We start from the raw sequence: 20,060 nt of genomic DNA on the forward strand, positions 1-20,060 counted from the left end.
GAAATTATTTATAATGAAAAAAAATCACATTCTTTTTTTCTCCTATACTATTATAATAATTTTCAATGATGTCTGTTTATATGCGCCATGGCTGGTATAAGGGGTGTGGCTAATGTGGGTGTGACTATAATAGGGGTGGAGTCATATGTGGTGACCCCACCCATAATCAGTACCGGCACCTTTTTTTCTACAAAAAAAGCACTGGGTAAGTATCTTTGCTTTATTAGCTAAAATTGGCACTAATTTGTAATACATTGTAACTGCCCTTAGGTTTCTAGAAATTGAGCTTGCAAAATCTATAGTTTATGCACGCTGATGTTTACTGCCCGGTTAGCATGTGAGACCTTACTGCTAAGTCAGTGGGTGGCGGTAAGGTCTTAGGCTGAAAATGAATGCACACTGGTTTTAATTTTGCCACATGTCCATTTTCGGCCACAAAAAAAGGCCTTTTTTCCAGGTGCGCTGAAAAATGGACCTGAGTACATCCAAAACACACACCTACACCTGCTCAGACCACTTTTCTGTGCGCCTTAGTAAAAGGGCCCTTAAGGCTCTGTTTACAAAGGTCTGCTAGCGTTTTTAGCGTGCGCTATCCATGTAGATGCTCATAGGAATATTATGGGTATCTACACAGTTCATGCATTCTAATTTTTAGCACGTGCTAAAAATGCTAGCACACTTTTGTAAACAGGGCCCTTAAACTTAGGCACATAACATAGTAACATAGTAGATGACGGCAGAAAAAGACCTGCACGGTCCATCCAGTCTGCCCAACAAGATAAACTCATATGTGCCACTTTTTGTGTATACCCTGCCTTGATTTGTACCTGTCTTTTTCAGGGCACAGACCGTATATGTCTGCCCAACACTATCCCCGCCCCCCAACCACCAGCCCCGCCTCCCACCACCGGTTCTGGCACAGACCGTATAAGTCTGCCCAACACTATCCTAGCCTCCCAACCACCAGCCCCGCCTCCCACCACCGGCTCTGGCACAGACCGTATAAGTCTGCCCAGCACTATCCCCGCCTCCCACTACCAGCTCTGTCACCCAATCTCGGCTAAGCTCCTGAGGATCCATTCCTTCTGAACAGGATTCCTTTATGTTTATCCCACGCATGTTTGAATTCCGTTACCGTTTTCATCTCCACCACCTCCCGCGGCAGGGCATTCCAAGCATCCACTACTCTCTCCATGAAAAAATAATTCCTGACATTATTCTTGAGTTGGCCCCCCTTCAATCTCATTTCATGTCCTCTCGTTCTACCGCCTTCGCATCTCCGGAAAAGGTTCGTTTGCGGATTAATACCTTTCAAATATTTGAACGTCTGTATCATATCACCCCTGTTTCTCCTTTCCTCCAGAGTATACATATTCAGGTCAGCAAGTCTCTCCTCATACGTCTTGTATCACAAATCCCATACCATTCTCGTAGCTTTTCTTTGCTCCGCTTCAATTCTTTTTACATCCTTAGCAAGATACGGCCTCCAAAACTGAACACAATACTCCAGGTGGGGCCTCACCAACGACTTATACAGGGGCATCAACACCCCCTTTCTTCTGCTGGTCACACCTCTCTCTATACAGCCTAACAACCTTCTAGCTACGGCCACCGCCTTGTCACACTGTTTCTTCGCCTTCAAATCCTCAGATACTATCACCCCAAGATCCCTCTCCCCGTCCGTACCTATCAGACTCTCACCGCCTAACACATACGTCTCCCGTGGATTTCTATTCCCTAAGTGCATCACTTTGCATTTCTTCGCATTGAATTTTAATTGCCAAACCTTAGACTTCGGACTTATGCTAGGATTCTATAATGGCAATTATGAGCTTAATTGCCGATATCAAATTTGTGTTTAGCTTGCAGCATCCCGGTGACCTTTAGAGAATTACTCCCTACATCCCAAGTGGGACAGTTGAGCCACTCCAGGTTTTATCCCAATCCATGCATAGCAATATAGTTCTAATTTTCCTAGGAAAAGCAGGAACTACATCTTCTTGCATGTAGTGGAGTAAAACCTGGGCTGGCTTAGCTTCTTCCTCTTGACATAGAACTATAGGGTTACCCTAACATGGGAAAGCTAATATGCAGGGAAGGAGAATATTGAACTGCTGGCCATATTTACAGAGTTTCAATTTATTTTTAAACAGTAAAATTATAATTGACATGAATTATAGTGACTAGAAAGTGCTTCTGCTTTCAGTTATTTAGCTCTGGTTACTTGGGAATTTATACAGGTTGGAAATACTTCAGCAAGGTAACCTGATTGTTCTAAAACCTTTTTACCAGGTGATGTACGGTGGGCGTGCAATTGATAGCTTTGATCGTCGGATTCTCACTACATACATGGAAGAATACCTTGGTGACTTCATATTTGACACTTTCCAACCTTTCCATTTTTTTGTAAATGAGGAGATTGATTACAAAATTCCAAAAGGAGTTGAAAAGGATGATTATGTGGGTAAGAACATTGTTAACTATGTAGTATTTGTAGACTGTTACCTTGACCAAGAGCCACCTAAAACATTGTAGAAATGAGCATTCATAAACAATACAGATTTAAAAATAAATATGAAAACTCCCATCAATAATGAGGCCACAATTTCACTTTAATTTTACATGCATCTTTAATAGAGAGTTGACACATGTGCAAATAATGCTGCCGCAGTTAATAGTTACGTCAAGCTTTCTTGACTATGTATGATCTGTGTTTGATGGGTTCTCGTATTCCTCTCTTGCTTTAAATCTTGATGTCAAAATAGACTATAACAATTATGTTTCCATTACATAGCTTCCCACTATTCCAGAATCTGTGGGATAGCTGTATTCATCAACTAGCACCTGGAGATAGAAAAGTGAAAACTGAGCTGAGACATATCTCTCTTGGCATCCAGTTCAGGTCCTCAGTATTTTCTATCTCCAGCAGGTGAATGGACACACTTTTCAGCCTTTGGTTCTGAGTGACCAGTTGACCAACTAACCTAGTCTAGTTGGTCAACTGGTCCCCAATTGAGTTTTGCAAGTGGCTTGAGTCTGCAGAATCATATCTGGAGGTCTTCAGACCCCTGTCTCTGGTGCCCTGCAAATTTATTTCTTCATTCCCTTCACCTCTCCCCTGTTTCCTGTGGAGCTCTCCTTTTCTAGCACAACAACCTTTAAAAAAAAGGAGAAGGAAATACGTTTGCTGGAGAGCGTGGGACAGAGTTTCAGTTCTGAGCCTTTCTCATCTTTGGTGAGACTTTTGGAGACTGAACTTGGGAGGAGTAGCCGGCAGTGGTAAGTCAGACTAAAGTTTGACTCAGAACTGCTTGGAGGGCTGCAAGTTCTACTTGGTGCAGGGGAGGGATCCTGATTTAGCGTAGCATTTGAATATGCTGGGGTCTTCATGCTCTCTTGCAGGGCTGATGTGCTGTTTGATGCAGGAGAGCTCGGGAATGGGACCATTTTGTTGGGCCCAACTGGCAGTGAGAAGCAGCCTCTGGCTGATCATGTGTGGAGCATTGCCACCATTTTACAGCCCAGGGCTGCCGAGAGATAGGGTTACCATATGGCTCCAGAAAAAGGAGGACGGATTGAGCCAGCCGGGTTTTACTTCCATTGCTTTCCATTGAAAGCCATGGAAGTAAAACCCGGCTGGCTCAACCGTCCTCCTTTTTCTGGAGCCATATGGTAACCCTACCGAGAGACAAAGCCGGGCCCAGGGCAAACACCCCTTCGGGCCTGTGTGAGCTTCCCTTTGTGGGCCCGTGCACGCCCCCCCCCCCCCCCCCCCCGGGCCTGCTTACTTGTCTTCTCTCCTGCTTCACTGTGCTGCACAGGTCCTTCATCTTGCCGCATCCTGCCTCCCTGTGTGAAGTACTTCCTGTTTGGATGCAGCAGGAAGAAGGAGAAGGACCTGTGGCTGGCAGAGCAGAGTTAACAATAGCGCAATAACTGCTCTGCGGTATACAGGAGCAGGAGAGCCAAGGCAGCACCAGGCAGGCTCCCCTTGGAGGCCGGGCCCTGGGGAATTTTGCCCCCCTCTCCACCCCCCTCTCGGCAGCCCTGTTATAGCCTTGAGGCTTGACGGAGCATTTTATTTTTATTTTTGTTACATTTGTACCCCACGCTTTCCCACTCATGGCAGGCTCAATGCGGCTTACATGCATTCATTTGCATTGGGATCTTTGTTTTCTCCGGAGCTTATATTGCTCTTACACTTAGTCTATTTACTGAAACAGGGACAGTCAGAGTTGCTGAAAGGTGCTTCAGTTTCTCACCTTGCTGCCTCTCTGGTTCCTAAGAGATCTAGTTTACATCTCCAGGAGTGGGTAGATGAGGCTATCTCTGCTTCTCTCTCCTTATCTGATGTGGCCTTGGTCTGTTCAGAGGAGCCATCGTTGAAGGAGCCATTAGAGGAGGAGAGTTCCCTCCTGAGGAGGGGGATGATCCGAAAGTACTGAGGTTATTCATAAAGAGGAGCTCAGTACTCTTATTTCTGAGGCACTTGTGGTGCTTCCACCTTTTACTACTACTACTACTTAACATTTCTAGAGCGCTACTAGGGTTACACAGTGCTGTACAAATTAACAAATAAGGACAGTCCCTGCTCAGAAGAGCTTACTCCCCTGATGTCCAAGGTACTTCAAAATATTGGCATGGACAAAGCACAAATAATCCTTATAGCCCCTCATTGGCCAAGACAGATTTGGTTTTTGCATCTGCTAAATCTATCTATAGACCAAACAGTATCATTAGGCCGTCTCCCAACTCATCTGACACAGGAAAAGAGTCAAATCTTGCCTCCTGATTTCAGAACCCTGAAACCTTGGAGATTGTGCAGGACCTAGTTGAGCCTCGACCTATCACAAAATCTGTAAAGCAAGTTATGTTGTTGTCAAGAAAACCAGCAACACAAAAATCTTCTCAGTGAAAGTGGCATTGCTTTTCCATCTAGACTCGGCCTCAGAATGAAAAAAACCTTATTACATTCCCTCCAACAACAATCCCTTACATATTTATTATTAGGATTTATTTACCGCCTTTTTGAAGGAATTCACTCATATTTGCTTCACCTTTTGGATCAGAGTCTCAAGACATCATCTGTTCGACTCCATCCGGTGGCCATATGAGCTTATCATTGTCTCCTTCAGGTCAAGTTACTTGCCACTTTATTGTCTTTCACTTCATGAGAGGCCTTGATGGCTGCCAGCATGGGAACTCAACATCGTGTTAGCCAGACATGGATAAACCATTCAAGCCTCTGGGAGGAGTTTCCTTAAAATATCTGACCTGGAAAATGGCTTTTCTAGTTGCCATAACCACTGTGAGTTTATAATTGCAGTTGCTGTTTGCGGGGCCTCTTTCCCCAGTAGTTTTTCCTTAGTTAGGTTTTTGGCATGTCTTAAATTTTCCGTGGCCCACTTAGAGGCTCATTATCAAAGCACTTAGACGTACAAAGTACCATAGTAACCTATGGTACTTTCCATGTCTAAGTGCTTTGAAAATGAACTCCTTGGTCTTCTTAGGCCTTGGACAGCATGAATATGTTCAGAATTGAGCTGTTTGATTTCACTTTCACTATTTTCGCAATATGTTCCAGAAAGCTCCCACTGGTTTCAAGAAGTGTACCTGGTGCAATGGGACCATGTCCATTATCGACACTCATAATTGTTGCCTGCAGTGTCTGGGAGCTGATCATGATTTTTCATCTTGTACACTATTCAGTCAATATTCAGCCAGCAGCAGTCAGCATTTTTAAAAATGCCGATCAATGCTGGCTAAATTAGCCCAGATATTCAATGCCAAACCATATCCGGGCACTGGCATTAACTATCTGCTCTCAACAGATATGTGCATGCCACAGAGAGTTGGTGTGTCATGGCCGATATTCAGTCAGGACTCACATAAGACAATTATGCTGGTCCTGGCTGAATATCGTCCAGGACCTGCATAAAGGGATTCTTCATTCTCTTCCCTTTCTAACACCATGCCCAACCCCCCCCCCCCCCCACACTGATCCTCTCACCCTGCAAAAGGTCCCCTCCACCACCCCCAAATCCCAACAGGCCCCCTACCTGGGTTTACTGTGCCAGGCCTGGTGGTCTAGTGATTGTCAGGGCAAGAGCAAATTCCACTCACTCCTGATCCTAGTGGCTGCAGTTTAAAAATTGCCACTACAAACTCTAGCAGTAGTCTCACAGTACTACTATTAGGGGTCAGCCTCTAGCGGTGGTACTGCAAGACTACAGCTTCGGTAGTCGCTCAGCTCTGTTCCAGACTAGGGTCAAACGGCAGACTAGCCTCAGATACATTTCTCTTCCATTGGGATATGAGGCAATGTTCTGTTGTGGACTAGGAATTGGTTATTGGACAGAAAGCAGAGGGTAGGGTTAAATGGAGGAGGATGAATAATGGAGTGCCACAGGGATCTGTACGAGGACTGGTCCTATTTACCATATTTATAAATGATGTGGGAATCTGAATGACGAGTGAGGTGATTAAATTTGCAGGTGACACAAAACTATTCAAGGTTGTTAAAACACATGCAGACTGTGAGAAATTGCAGGAAGACCTTAGGAAACTGGAAGACTGGGCATCCAAATGGCAGATGAAATTTAATGTGGACAAATGCAAAGTGATGCACATTGTGAAGAATAATACGAATCATAGTTACCTGATGCTAGGGTCCACCTTGGGGGTCGGGCACCCAAGAAAAAGATCTAGGTGTTGTTGTAAACAATACGCTGAAATCTGCCCAGTGTGCGGTGGTGGCAAAAAAGAAAACATGATGCTAGGAAGTATTAGGAAAGGGATGGTAAATAAGACCAAGAATACTATAATGCCTCTGTATCGCTCCATGGTGCAACCTCACCTTGAATATTGAGTTCAGTTCTGATCACTGTATCTCAAAAAAGATATAGCAGAATTAGAAAAGATTCAAAGAAGAGCGACCAAAATGATTTCTGATTGTGATTCACTGGCTGAGACAGATCTAGTTGCGTCATCTTCTGAAGCACGTCACACGAGGGCGGGACACAGGGAGGGAAGGAAGGCCGAAGGGAGGTGATCTGCTGCTGCCCATTGCGGTTTCGGAGGTGAGGCGCTGTAAGTTCAATGGAGAGGAGAGGGCCTGGCCCAGGTGGAAGGGGGCCGGCGGTGACCTCGGGGGGAGGGGAGCAGTGGTAGTGATCTCGGGGGGGAGCGGCGGTGGCGACCTTGGGGGGAGGGGTGGCTGCGACCTCGGGGGGGGAAGGGAGGGGAGGGCAGGGCAGGAGAAATGCTGGACATGCATGGAGGTGAGGGAAGACAGGAAGATGCACATGGATGGAGGGGAGGGGAGAGAAGAGAGGGAAGGGGATAGAGGAAAATAACTGGATGTGAATGAGAGGGGATAAATGACAGGGGGTAAAGGAGAATCGCTGACCATGGGTTGGGAGGGCAGGGGAGAGAGGACAGCTGCTGGACATAGATGGATGGAGTCCAGGAGAAATGCTGGACATGGATGAGGTGAGGGAAGACAGGAAGGAGATGCACATGGATGGAGGGGAGGGGAGAGGGCAGGGGACAGAGGAAAATCACTGGATGTGAATGAGAGGGGAGGACAGGGGGCAAAGGAGAATCACTGGGCATGGGTGGGGAGGGCAGGGAAGAGAGGAGAGCTGCTGGACATAGATGGGTGGAGGGGAGGGCAGGAGAAATGCTGAATGCATACTGTACACATCAACTCTAATTTTCTTCTTCCGCTCTTCCATTACATTTTTCCAAACAAAAGTCTCGCCCGTTTTAACGGGCTTAATGGCTAGTAAGAACATAAGCATTTTCATACTGGGACAGACTGAAGGTCCATAAAGCCTAGTATCCTGTTTCCTACAGTGGTCAATCCAGGTCACAAGTACCAGGTAAGATCCCAAAGAGTAAAACAGTTTTGATGCTGCTTATCCTAGAAATAAACAGTGGATTTCCCAGATCTGTCTTAATAATGGCTTATGGACTTTTCTTTTAGAAAATTATCCAAACCTTTTAAGATAATTTCCTAAAAGACTCCTCTTCCAGAAGAGATTCCACTAGGAGATCCTATGAATTTAAGTGGAAGAGGTTTGCTGCTTGTCCTACGCACAAACTGCTTGAGTACCTTCTACACCTTTCAGAGTCAGGTCTCAAGATCAACTCCATTATGGTTCACCTTAATGTAATTGGTTTTTACCATCATCTCTGCACAGCCCTTAGTTGGCTGTTTCATATGGGGCTAGCTTTTATTGAAGCCTCTCATTAAGCCCCTGCAGTATCATGGGATCCCAACAATGTTAACCCAGTTGATGAAAGCTCTCTTCAGGTCACTGGATACTTGTGATCTGAAGTACCTGACCTTAAAGGTCCTATTTTTGGTGTTGTTCCCTTCAGCCCACAGGGTCAGTGAGCTCAGGCCCTAGTAGCTGATCCACCTTACACAAAGTTTTTCAACAATAAAGTGGTCTTGTGCGTGCACCCTAAGTTCCTTTCTAAGGTATTGTCAGAGTTCAATTTTAACCAGTCAATTGTTTTACCATCATTTTTTTCAAAACCTCATGACCATCAAAGTGAAAGCACACTGTATACTCTGAACTGCAAGAGAGCCTTGGCCTTCTATCTAAAATTGACTAAAGCCAATAGGCAGTCCACACAGTTTTTTGTTTCTTTTGATCCAAAAAACAGGACTGCCATCGAAAAATGCACTCTTTTAAACTGGTGAGTAGACTGCATTTCCTTTACTTACGCCTAGGCTGGATTGACTCTTGAGGGCCATGCCACAGCTCATAATGTCAGAGCCAATGTTGTATCAGTAGCCCACTTGAGAGCTACCTCCATAGATGAAATTTGCAGAGCTGCACTGTGGTCTTCTGTTCACACATTCACATTTCATTATTGTTTGGAACAGGACTCCCAACGTGATAGTTGGTTTGGTCAGATAGTCCTTAAGAATCCCTTTGGGGTCATCTAGAATCCAACTTAACTCCCCCAGGCCCATTTCTTTGTGTTCTAGGCTGCCTAAAAAAAAATTGAAGGAAAATTGTAATGAGTATAGTTATCTAGTTCCTGTTCAGTACCCAAGAACCCGCCCTGTTATGGGCCTTGTTATTATTCCCTATTTTTTGTTTAAAGCAGCATGGTAGCTAGGGATTCCCACATGTAAAAATATTATCATCCTGCTTATCTTCAGGGACAGCAAAGTTACTTATCTGTAGCAGATGTTCTCCGAGGAAAGCAGTTTTCTTAACCTACCTGTCCGCCTTCCCTGTGAACTGAATTCTGTCAGCTACATATGTTAGACTGACAAGGTCCCGTGTCGCAAGTGACAGGCAGGAAGATGCACACATGCATTTCAAAGCCTTTGAGAAAGTAGGCTTGCCAGTGTTCACGCATGGTCTCTGTCAGAATAACATCACCCATGTATAAGAACATTCATCCTGCTGTCCTCGGAGAACATCTGTTACAGGTGAGTAACTGCTTTATCCGGTTACTGCCCGGATAAAGTTAGAATTTTTTTAAAAAGTCTGAATATCACTGGTATCTGGATAAGCAGTGCCAGCAAACGTCTGCCCAGATATTCAGCACCACTGGTATCCAGATACCGGCACTGAATATCTGGGTATAAAAAACCTGCTGCACCTGCTATTTAAAAATCACTGACTACCACTGCCTGACTTTTCTCCCTAAATGTATTTTGCTTTTGATGTGAATATGAATAGATCTCTATTATTTGAATCTCCTGCATAGACATTAACACTTGGTGACAGATATTTCCTTTCTGCAGAGGAAATAGAATCCCTTCCACTTGCCAACACTCCAGAGGTGTTTGGCCTTCATTCAAATGCAGAAATTGGATATTATACTCAGGCAGCCCGAGACATGTGGGCCCATCTTTTAGAACTGCAGCCTCAAACAGGTACTTGTAGTTTGCTAATTGCAGTAACTTCTGTATAAATTCTTTATGTTTTGCTCTTCTTCTTTTTCCCATCCTGCCCTTCCATAATGTAGTTTGTGAGCTGGTCTGGGGCTGAAAGAGCAGGCCTTATTAGAGGCTGGACACTTCAGTGTCGCTTCTTCCACCGGGATTAGGGATACCATATGGCTCCAGAAAAAGGAGGACGGATTGAGCCAGCCGGGTTTTACTTCCATTGGTGTCAATGGAAAGCAATGGAAGTAAAACCCGGCTGGCTCAATCCGTCCTCCTTTTTCTGGAGCCATATGGTAACCCTAACCGGGATCCTCTATGAAGTAGGCACTTGTCAGCCAAGCGCCTATATATCTGTGTGGTCCTAGAACAGACTACCCAAATGCAGCAGTGAATACCAGCAAGAATTTGTTAGTGTTTAAAACAAATTGTTAAACAAAGTCTGAATAAGTGGGCAAGAAAGGTAAGAAGATTTTTTTTTTAATCTCTTGAATTTTGTTCCCTAATAGGTGAATCTGGTGCTGGAATTAGTCGAGATGAATATATTGAACAGGTTGCCAAGGACATAGAAAACAAGTTGCCAGAGACATTTGATATCGATCAGATAAGAAAGAATTATGGAACTGATATTACACCGACAACTGTGGTACTGTTACAGGAACTCGAACGTTTTAACAAACTGATCGTTCGTATGGTTAAATCATTGACTGAATTGAAAAGGGTAAAAATACAACATTTCTTTAGAGCAATGCAACATAGCTGACCCTGTTGTGTAGCAAAGTGTATAATTTCTGTCTCTCTCAATGCCTGTTGCAGGCCTTGGCTGGGGAGGTAGGCATGAGCAGTGAGCTGGATGAAGTGGCCCGTGCTCTCTTTAATGGCCACATCCCTAGCGTCTGGAGAAAACTTGCCCCAGATACATTAAAAACCCTGGGAAACTGGATGATCCATTTCAGGAAGCGGTTTGTGCAATACACGTTGTGGGTAAGAAGCATTACATGGAAGTATTCGTTATGCCCACTGTTTATTTCTTTATTCTGTTTTAGATTTGTGGTGTATACGTTAAAACTCTATTCTCTGCAGTGACTGTGTCTATTAATTATTTATGTTTCGGTTTACTGCTGTCTTTTTGAAAGAATATTAAACAAGGTCATGTACAGCATGTTATTAAATATCAAGAAGCAAAATTGGACATAGAGAAGGGCATTTTTGATATGAGGTCCAAATACGATTTTGGACAGTTTGCAAAAAAACATCCAAAAATCCAGTGCCAAACATGGTCATTTTCAAACCAGGAAAACATCTGTGTTCAAGATCTGCACGATTGTACACAAATCATTCATGCAGACGCCCCAATCTACATGCTAAACCTCATGGACCTGCCACCCAGAAACGCCATAAGATCATCCCGCAAATTTCTCAATCTGCACTTCCACAGTTGTAAAGGACTAAAATACAAGCTGACACATGTCACTACCTTCTCCTACATGAGCACGCAGTTGTGGAATGCATTACCTACAGCCCTGAAAATCATTGACGAAATAACTAACTTTCGCAAATCTCTGAAGACACATCTCTTCAACAAGGCCTACAAAGAGAACCCATAACCTTACAAAACTACCTCACCAACCACCCAGTTATAAAAGCCCACCTTCTATACTAACCTACCTAACACCTTCCTTCTTGCTTCTTACTTAATCTTCGGACGTTACCTATTGTGTCTGATATCCTGGAATGACTATGTCATAACAAAACTCTGTAAGCCACATTGAGCCTGCAAATAGGTGGGAAAATGTGGGATACAAATGCAATAAATAATAATAATCTATCTTTTTGGTTCAAAAAATCACCCTATTTTAGACATTTTGTACTCATTGCATCTTTCTGTAAGGGCCATTTTTCATGCTACCAATCCCAGGGACAAGCAGTGGCTTTCCTCATGTCTATATCAATAGCAGACTATGGACATTTCCTCCAGGAGCTTGTCCAAACCTTTTTTTAAACCCAGATACACTAACTACTGATACCATATCCTCCAGCAGCGAGTGCCAGAGCTTAACTATTCTTTGAGTGAAAAAGTATTTCCAAGCAATTTCATTGACTGTCCCCTGGTCTTTGTACTTTTTGAAAGAGTAAAAAATGGATCCACTTTTACTCGTTCTACACCACTGAGTATTTTGTAGTCCTCTATCATATCTCCCCTCAGCCATCTCTTTTCCAAGCTGAAGAGTCCTAACCTCTTATGCCTTTCCTCATATAACAAGAGTTCCATCCCCTTATTCGTTTTGGTTGCCCTTCTTTGAACCTTTTCTAATTCTGCTATAATGCCAACCAGAATTGCAGAGAGTACTCAAGGTCGCATCATGGAGCAATACAGAGACGTTATAGTATTCTTTGCCTTGTTTTTTGTCCCTTTCCTAATAATTCCTAGAATCCTGTTTGATTTTATGGCTGCCCCCACATACTGGGCAGAAGATTTCAGCATATTTTCCAAGTTCTCTTCCCTGAGTGCTGACTCCTAGGGTGGAACCTAGCATTCCTGCTACCATTTTCTTGTTTTACAGCCCTACCAGCTCTTACCTATCTTTTAGTGGCAGACACAGTTTTCCTGCCACTATGCTGCTCTTTTTGAGTTGATTCACTCAGCTGGGTCATGGCTGGGAGAGCCATTACCTTGAAACCTGAAGGGAGCTTATTGTTGGGCACCTGCAACCGAAGGGAAGTGGGAGAAAGCCCAGGTAGTCAGAGGTGTGGGAGGGATGAATAAAGAAGAAATAATTAAGTATTTAGGGAATGGAAAAGGCGGGGTGCAATTTGTAAAGGTTCAGCTTTATGAGTAGCATTAGAATGTTAATAAAGCTGTGACTTCTTAACTCCATTCTAGGTCTAGTTGTGATTATTGAGGCCGATAGTGAGACTAGGGGAGATAGACTTGCTAACTCCCGCGGTCACCGGCAAACTCAGAAATTCAATGCTGGGGCCATATCCGGCCACCAGCACTGAATTTCTAGCTTTTTTTTTGGCACTGCAAACATAGCCAGTTAAGCCGATATTCATCGGCTGACCGGCTAAATTATAGTGGCCAAAGATAGACCTGCTTTCTACGCGGGTCTATCTGGCTGCTAAACTTAACCAGTTAGCTGATGAAAATCGGCAGTAACCGACTATGTCAAGTGACCTAGCCTCTGACTGGGATATTTAGTGAGAGATAGCCGGTAATCGCCCCCTGAATACTGGCAGGTAGCCAGCTTGAGGGTATTTAACCGACCAGATGCTGTTCCTGGCTGGTTAAATACTTTTGAATATTGGCCGGATTGTGCCTTAACTTCCTGGGAAGGATGAAGGGGCAATTCTGCTTGCGCATGCTTATTTTAAAAAATACTTCTCAGTGTGATAGCGTATGATGTGCACATCACTTGAAACCTTGTATTGCTTCATGTTCTGATATCCAAGTTCATGAAAGAGTTGTGGCATACAACGCTCTTGATCAAGAGACCTTTCGTGCCATGGGACCTCAAGACTATTCTAGCTCGTGAAACCAGCCTCTAAACATCAAATCAGCACAAATGAAATATTTGACCTGGAAAGTTGATCTCTTAGTAACTTCAGCACGAAGAGTAAATACACTTCAAGCACTGGTCTACTATTCCCTGTATTTGAACTTCTTCCACAGTAGCTTACTCTTATGAACTCACCATACCATCTTTATCAGCACTGCCGTATCTAAAAGAACTTTATCAAACTGCCTAACAGACATCATATCTCATAGCTACAGCTTAAGAGGACTGAAACAAAATGATCAAGTGAAAGCACATGAAGTCAGAGTCATTTCAACATTCATAGTCTTGCAATTACACCTTTACATTATGTGGATAATATCTTGAAGAAGTTGCGAATTTTAATCAATAGTCAACTTCCCCAACAATTTTGGTCCAGGTTGCCCTGAGAATCCAATCATCAAATGAGAATAGGGTAGCAGTCAAAAACAGGATTCCCCACTTGTGCTTTTATTCATCCGCTTGTTGATGGAAAATTGATTTCTAATTTCTATATTAGATGTGGGGGCATAGCTACCATTGAGTGAGCCTGGCAAAATGCCCAGGGCCACCCAATGGTAGGGGCTGCCTAAAAACCCCTCCCCCCTGCTGTGCCCAGGTTTGGCAACACTCCGGCTTCCCTTCCTGCCAGCGAACGCTAAGCTGTTTTGCAGCTATTCCAGTGAGACATATATATTTTTTTTATCCAGAGTCTTCTATAACGATTTTTGTCAGATCATGCACACAGCCTTTTTAAAGGTAGAGTGATTTTGAATAAGGGTGCGTTTAATTGAATACTCTTCAAGGACTGATATTACCAGAAAATACATACATGGTGTAACAGACTCCTGATGCAGGCCAGTTGGGCCGAAACACAGCTGTGTCGAGTCATATCACCTCAATAAATTCATTTAGTTTTTTTCATTATGCTTGTGTCGTCCTCCTTTTTTTGATTTTTTCTATTTCACCTATAGTTTTGTTCTTTATAGTTCTTTTTTCCAATTGTGTATTTTGTATTTTTTACTTTTTATTTTTTATTTTCCACTGTTCCTTTTTTATTTTTGGGATTTTTTTTCCTTTTTTTCTTTTTTTCTTTTTTTGCGTCATCTTCGCTGTTTTTGATTACTGTTGAGGCCTTTCCTCTGCCATGCCCCACCCACAGGAAGTTACATCAGAGAGGTGGGATGCAGCAGAAGGAAGGCCCCTGCTGGCCAGAGAGAGACACCTTTCAGTGTTCTCTCTGTCACGAGTAGCGACCCACTGCAGCTGTGGAGGACCAGCAGTCATAGGTACACGCAGTGCTTTTTTTGTGCCGGTACGCAACGGTACGGCGTACCGGCACCTTTTTTTTTGCTCCCCCCCCCGCTCCGTGAGTCCATGTCCCGCACGCAGTGCCAGCCCCCATTTCCGGCCGCTGCTGCTTCTCCTGTTGAGCAGCAGCGGCCGCTACAAGTGCATCTTAATAATGGCTTATGGACTTTTCTTTTAGGAAGCTATCCAAACCTTTTTTTTTTAACCCAGCTAAGCTAACTGCTTTTATCACATTCTCTGACAATGAATTCCAGAGTTTAATTACACATTGAGTGAAGACATATTTTCTCCGATTCATTTTAAATTTACTACTTTGTAGCTTCATTGCGTGCCCCCTAGTCCTTGGAATTTTTGGAAAGAGTAAACAAGCGATTCATGTCTACCCATTCCACTCCACTCATTATTTTATAGACCTCTATCATATCTCTCCTTAGCTGTCTTTTATCCAAGGTGAAGAGCCCTAGCCACTTTAGCCTTTCCTCATAGGAAAGTCATCTCATTCCCTTTATTATTTTCATCGCCCTTCCCTGTACCTTTTCTAATTTCACTATATCTTTTTTGAGATGAGGTGACCAGAATTGCACACAGTATTTGAGGTGCAGTCGCATTATGGAGTGATACAAAGACATTATAATATCTTCATTTTTGTTTTCCATTCCTTTCCTAATAATACCTAACATTCTATTTGCTTTCTTAGTCACCACTGCACACTGAGCAGGCGGTTTCAACGTATCATCAATGATGGCTCCTAATGTGCAATCTTGCATCATGTAACTATAGTTTGGGTTCCTCTTTCCTGCATGGAAGCTGGAGTGATGCCGTACCTGGGGATGGGGGTGGGGGAACTGAAGTGATGCTAAACTGTCCGATGGAAGGGGCAGAGGGGGAGATATGCTGGACTGGGGGAAGAAGTAGAGAGAAGAGAGAGACTAGAACAGGGAACAGAGGGGGAGAGACATTGGACCAAGAGGAGGAAGCAGAGATGTCAAATCATGGAGGTTGGAGGGGGGGGGGGGGTGGAAGGGACGAGAGATAGAATTAAGAGAAAGGGAAGAGAGAAGGGAGAAGCTGGGCATGGGGAGGGATGGGGACAAAGAAGAGATGCTGGCTCTGGAGGGAACATAGGGATAGAGACACAGAGGAGTAATACTGGACACAAGGAGAGGGATACAGACACAGAGGGGCAATACTGGACACAAGGAGAAGGAAACAGACACAGAGGGGGATGCTGGACAGAGTAAGTTAGGGACACAGAGCAGATTCTGAACATGGGGGGAGGATAAGAACAGGGACACAGAGGGGAGACGCTGGACAGGACAGATTGAGATACGCAGAAAAGATGAGAGAAGAAATGTCAATAGGATTGGAGACCCTAGAGTGAGTTAAGAAAAAACAGAGAAAAGCAGAAGAGACACTAGGAGCAAAGCCGTAATCAGCTTTGGGAAATGTGTATACTCCCACCCCCTTCCCCCAGTCCCCACTATCTTGGGAGCAGTGGTGTTATAGGGGACTCATCTTAATCTTTCCATCTGGGGCCCATTCAGTCCTAGCTACGCCACTGATCAGATGGATGAGTTTCAAGAAGTAGAAATTGTGCAGGCTGTCTGCACTTGCTCAGAAAAACACTCTGGCTCAGCTCCAAGAGAGCTTTTATGTATCAGCACTATCAGATGACATCACTCACTTTGAGCACTCCTGTTACAAGTAAGCAGCTACACTTCACTTTTTATTTAGCAGAAACTATGTTTGTCTATTGTTTGGATTGTCCACTTTGCATTCCATGCAAGGTTTTGGCATATATTGAGACCTTGGATGAAGACCTGTAACATATCACAAACAGACTGCTGAATGACCCTCAGATTTGACAACTTTTGCTGATATTTCACCTGGATCAGTGAGCTCAAGATGTATCCTAATACTGTGATATACAGAACTCTAGTTGACAATCTTAAAGAACGGTGCTTCAGTTATGCTGTGGAGAAAAGCCCTCAGAAACCGTAGGCACACAGCCACAGGTTTTAAGCGAGGTTATGAACTTTTATTAGTAACACTCTCTTGGATTCTATCATTGGGCGTAAAAACTCCACAAAGCACTAGAGCATATTCTCACTCTTATCGAAGTATTTTATAGCTCTTAATTGCTATAAGTATATCTCATATGGTTCTTTTGTGAGTTACCAGCATCAAAAACAGGAAATGGCACTTAGCTGAATATTGCTGGATGAAGCACTCTTAGCTTAACGTTCGACGGGGGCCACTGTTTCACCGCTTTTATTTTATGGTTTTGCATGCACTCTTGTTTGCCTTTACTGTTGTACACCTGCCTCTTTTTTTCTGCTGCCTATCCTTGTTCCCTCCAGGAAAGTTTAGAGGGTGGTTATTATTTTATTTTTATTTCACTCATATCAGGTGTAACTGCCATGGAAAATTGAATTCATTAGCATAAACATGTACTATTGCATAGATCCAAATGTTCTGCATGTGATTATTCAAGATCTTTTGTTCACAGCCATAATCAGATTACCCTGAGCTGAAATTTGTTAACATTCAGAGTGGAGAGAAAAGAGAAAAAGATGCAAGAAAGCAGCTAACTGAAATGATACAAAGACACCATGAGGCTCATTTTCAAAGTGCTTAGACTAGTCTAAATGCTATGAAAATATGTTTCCACATCAAATAAATTACAGGAGCAAGATGTAACTCTAATATTTCAGTCAAAGATAAAAATGGAAAGATTTTGCTAACAAGAACAGGAGGCATGCTAGGTTGGGCATTTTAGGGAAATGCTGACTCAGCCAAAGTCAGCTGCAATTTTTTGTTTTGATGCTTTCACTCTCAATGATGGATTAATAGTAAAACAAAAGGAAATTATGGAAGAAGTTGATGTGGCAATAAAAGCATTGAGAATCAGATTCCAGTGGAACTGATGAAGTGTGATGATATTGGGATAGTAAAAGAACTAACATGACTGTTGAACGCATGTTGGCATGCAGAATGCATCCCTGATGAATGGGAGCGGGGATGCCTTTCAAGTTACCAAAAAAGGGCGATTGGAAAGGCATTGCATTTCTGTTGGTCCCTGGCAAGAACTTCTGTACTGTGCTGCTTAAGTGGTTGATGCCATCCTGTGAGAAGAGCAAGCAGCTTTTTATTATTATTATTAGCATTTGTATAGCGCTACCAGATGCACGCAGCGCTGACCACCTTATACAAAGAGACAGTCCCTGCTCAAAAGAGCTTACAATCTAAATAATACAGACAGACAAGACAGTTACGGGTGAGGGAAGTAATGGGTGAGAAGGAAGGAAGGGACAAGGGGAGGGCAATTGGGTAGTGGCTAAAAAGCAGCAGTGAAAGGTGGGTTTTCAGCATAGATTTGAAAACAGGTAGAGATGGAGCTAGACGTATAGGTCCAGGAAGTCTATTCCAGGCATAAGGTGCTGCGAGAGAAAATGATCGAAGCCTGGAGTTAGCAGTGGAGGAGAAAGGGGACGACAAGAGAGATTTGTCCAGTGAGCGGAGTTCACGGGGAGGAATGTAGGGAGAGACGAGAGTGGAGAGGTAATGGGGGGCTGCAGAGTGGATGCACTTAAAGCTTTTTACAGTGATGGATGCATTTAAAGCTTTTTACAGTGAATGGTCATACAATGAGCAAACTTTTACACTGCGAAATATCATTGAACAAAGCCTTGAGTTTCAAAAGCCACTGTCAATAAACTTCATTCACTTCAAAAATGCATTTGGTAGTATGTACATTGAATCAATCTGCAGCACTGTAAGTATTTATAGTATTCCCCAACAGTACTTGAAATTGAGAAAAACTGAGCCATTAGAAGAAGCATTAATTAAGGATAACGATGATTCAAAGCACATTAGAAGTTACGGAAAATCTATCTAAGAGGAAGAATTTGCATTTTATTAACTTCCCCAGCAAAGCTGGAGTTTTGGCTGAAGTAATGTTAAATACTTTTTGGAGAATTTGAATATATCATCTGAAAATCTTCCAGTTATGAATACGTTCTTCTATATTTCTGATTCTTCAAAGAATAGTTTTGCTTATAACTCAGCAGGACCTGATTTCTCTTTGGATAGTTTGAATGTATCTGATTATCTGCTGAAGGGGTCTCTGTATCTTCATTTACTTTGATAGCTATGTTTGATTCAGAAATTGTAAGAGATAATGTTTTGAAACTTTGTTATAAGTATAGGAAGAAAAAACTTTTGGATTGTCAAATGTGGGTGTTTCCAGACACTCAGAGGTGCATCCCTGGGTTCTACAACTGAGGGTCTATTTCCTTTTAATGTTTCTGTGTGTGTTATTTGGTTTAAAAATATCAGGTATATCTTTTTAGAACTTTCTCGACTTACACTGTTTCTTAGCAACAAAGATGTTGAATCATCATTTCAGTCAGGGGCGTAGCCACGGGTGGGCCTGGGTGGGCCCAGGCCCACCCATTTCCACCCAAGGCCCACCCAAAAATAATGGATCAAAACCGCAACCACAATCGCGATCGCAACCGCAGCTTCACTTGAGTCTTCTTTTCTCTTTCCCCTCCCTCACCCCTGCCGTAAGCATCCGGTTTAAATTAAGGGCGGGGCCAGCAGTGATTCGCTGAGCACTCCAGAGCCTTCCCTCTGCCACGATCTGCCCTCTGGGAAACAGGAAGTTGCACTGAAGAGAGCTGATTGTGGCAGGGAAGGCTCTGGAGCAGGTCTCTTCATCTGTGATCAGCGTTAGTGAGGGAGGAAAATGGAGTGAGTGGCTGTACCTGTAGGGTGGGAGAGGGACAGGCTGGGAGACAGTGGCTTCACCTGTGTGGGGGTGGGATGTGGGGGGGGGGGGGGCTTGAGGCCATAGGGAAGGGATTGGAGAGAGGTTCTGGACCTTCAAAAGGGGGGGGGGGGGTTGGCTGGAGAAAAGGGAGAGAGATTCTGGACCTGCAAAAGGGGGGAGATGGCTGGCTGAAGGGAAGGGAGAGAGGTTTGGGACCTGCAAGAGGAGAGGTTGCTGCTTGGAGGGTAGGGAGAGAGTTTTGGATCTGCAAAGGGGGGTGGTGGCTAGCTGGAAGGAAGGGAAGTTCTGGACCTGCAATGGGGGGTGGCTGGCTGGAGGCAAGGGAGAGAGATGCTGGACCTGAAAGGGGGGGAGGAAGATGGAGGGAAGGATGAGAGGTGCTGGACCTGCAAGGGAGAGAGGCTGGGGGCTGGAGGAAAGGAAGAGAGTTGTTAGACCTGCAAGGGGGGCAGGCTGGAAGGAAGGGAGAGAGGTGCTGGACCTGTAGGGAGGAGGCTGGAGG

General features: G+C 43.9%; 1 protein-coding gene across 1 annotated transcript in view; it reads left to right on the plus strand.

The window, feature by feature from the left end:
* Positions 1 to 20,060, plus strand: part of DNAH10 (dynein axonemal heavy chain 10) — a 327,414-nt gene that overhangs the window by 286,793 nt on the left and 20,561 nt on the right. Inside the window, exons 73-76 of the mRNA XM_030218355.1 lie at positions 2,293 to 2,464; positions 9,776 to 9,907; positions 10,426 to 10,637; positions 10,733 to 10,900. Of these exons, the coding sequence (XP_030074215.1) occupies positions 2,293 to 2,464; positions 9,776 to 9,907; positions 10,426 to 10,637; positions 10,733 to 10,900 (684 nt within the window). The remainder of the gene's footprint in view (positions 1 to 2,292; positions 2,465 to 9,775; positions 9,908 to 10,425; positions 10,638 to 10,732; positions 10,901 to 20,060) is intronic.

The sequence above is a fragment of the Microcaecilia unicolor genome, chromosome 11, assembly GCF_901765095.1.
Source record: "Microcaecilia unicolor chromosome 11, aMicUni1.1, whole genome shotgun sequence".
Taxonomy (NCBI): domain Eukaryota; kingdom Metazoa; phylum Chordata; class Amphibia; order Gymnophiona; family Siphonopidae; genus Microcaecilia; species Microcaecilia unicolor.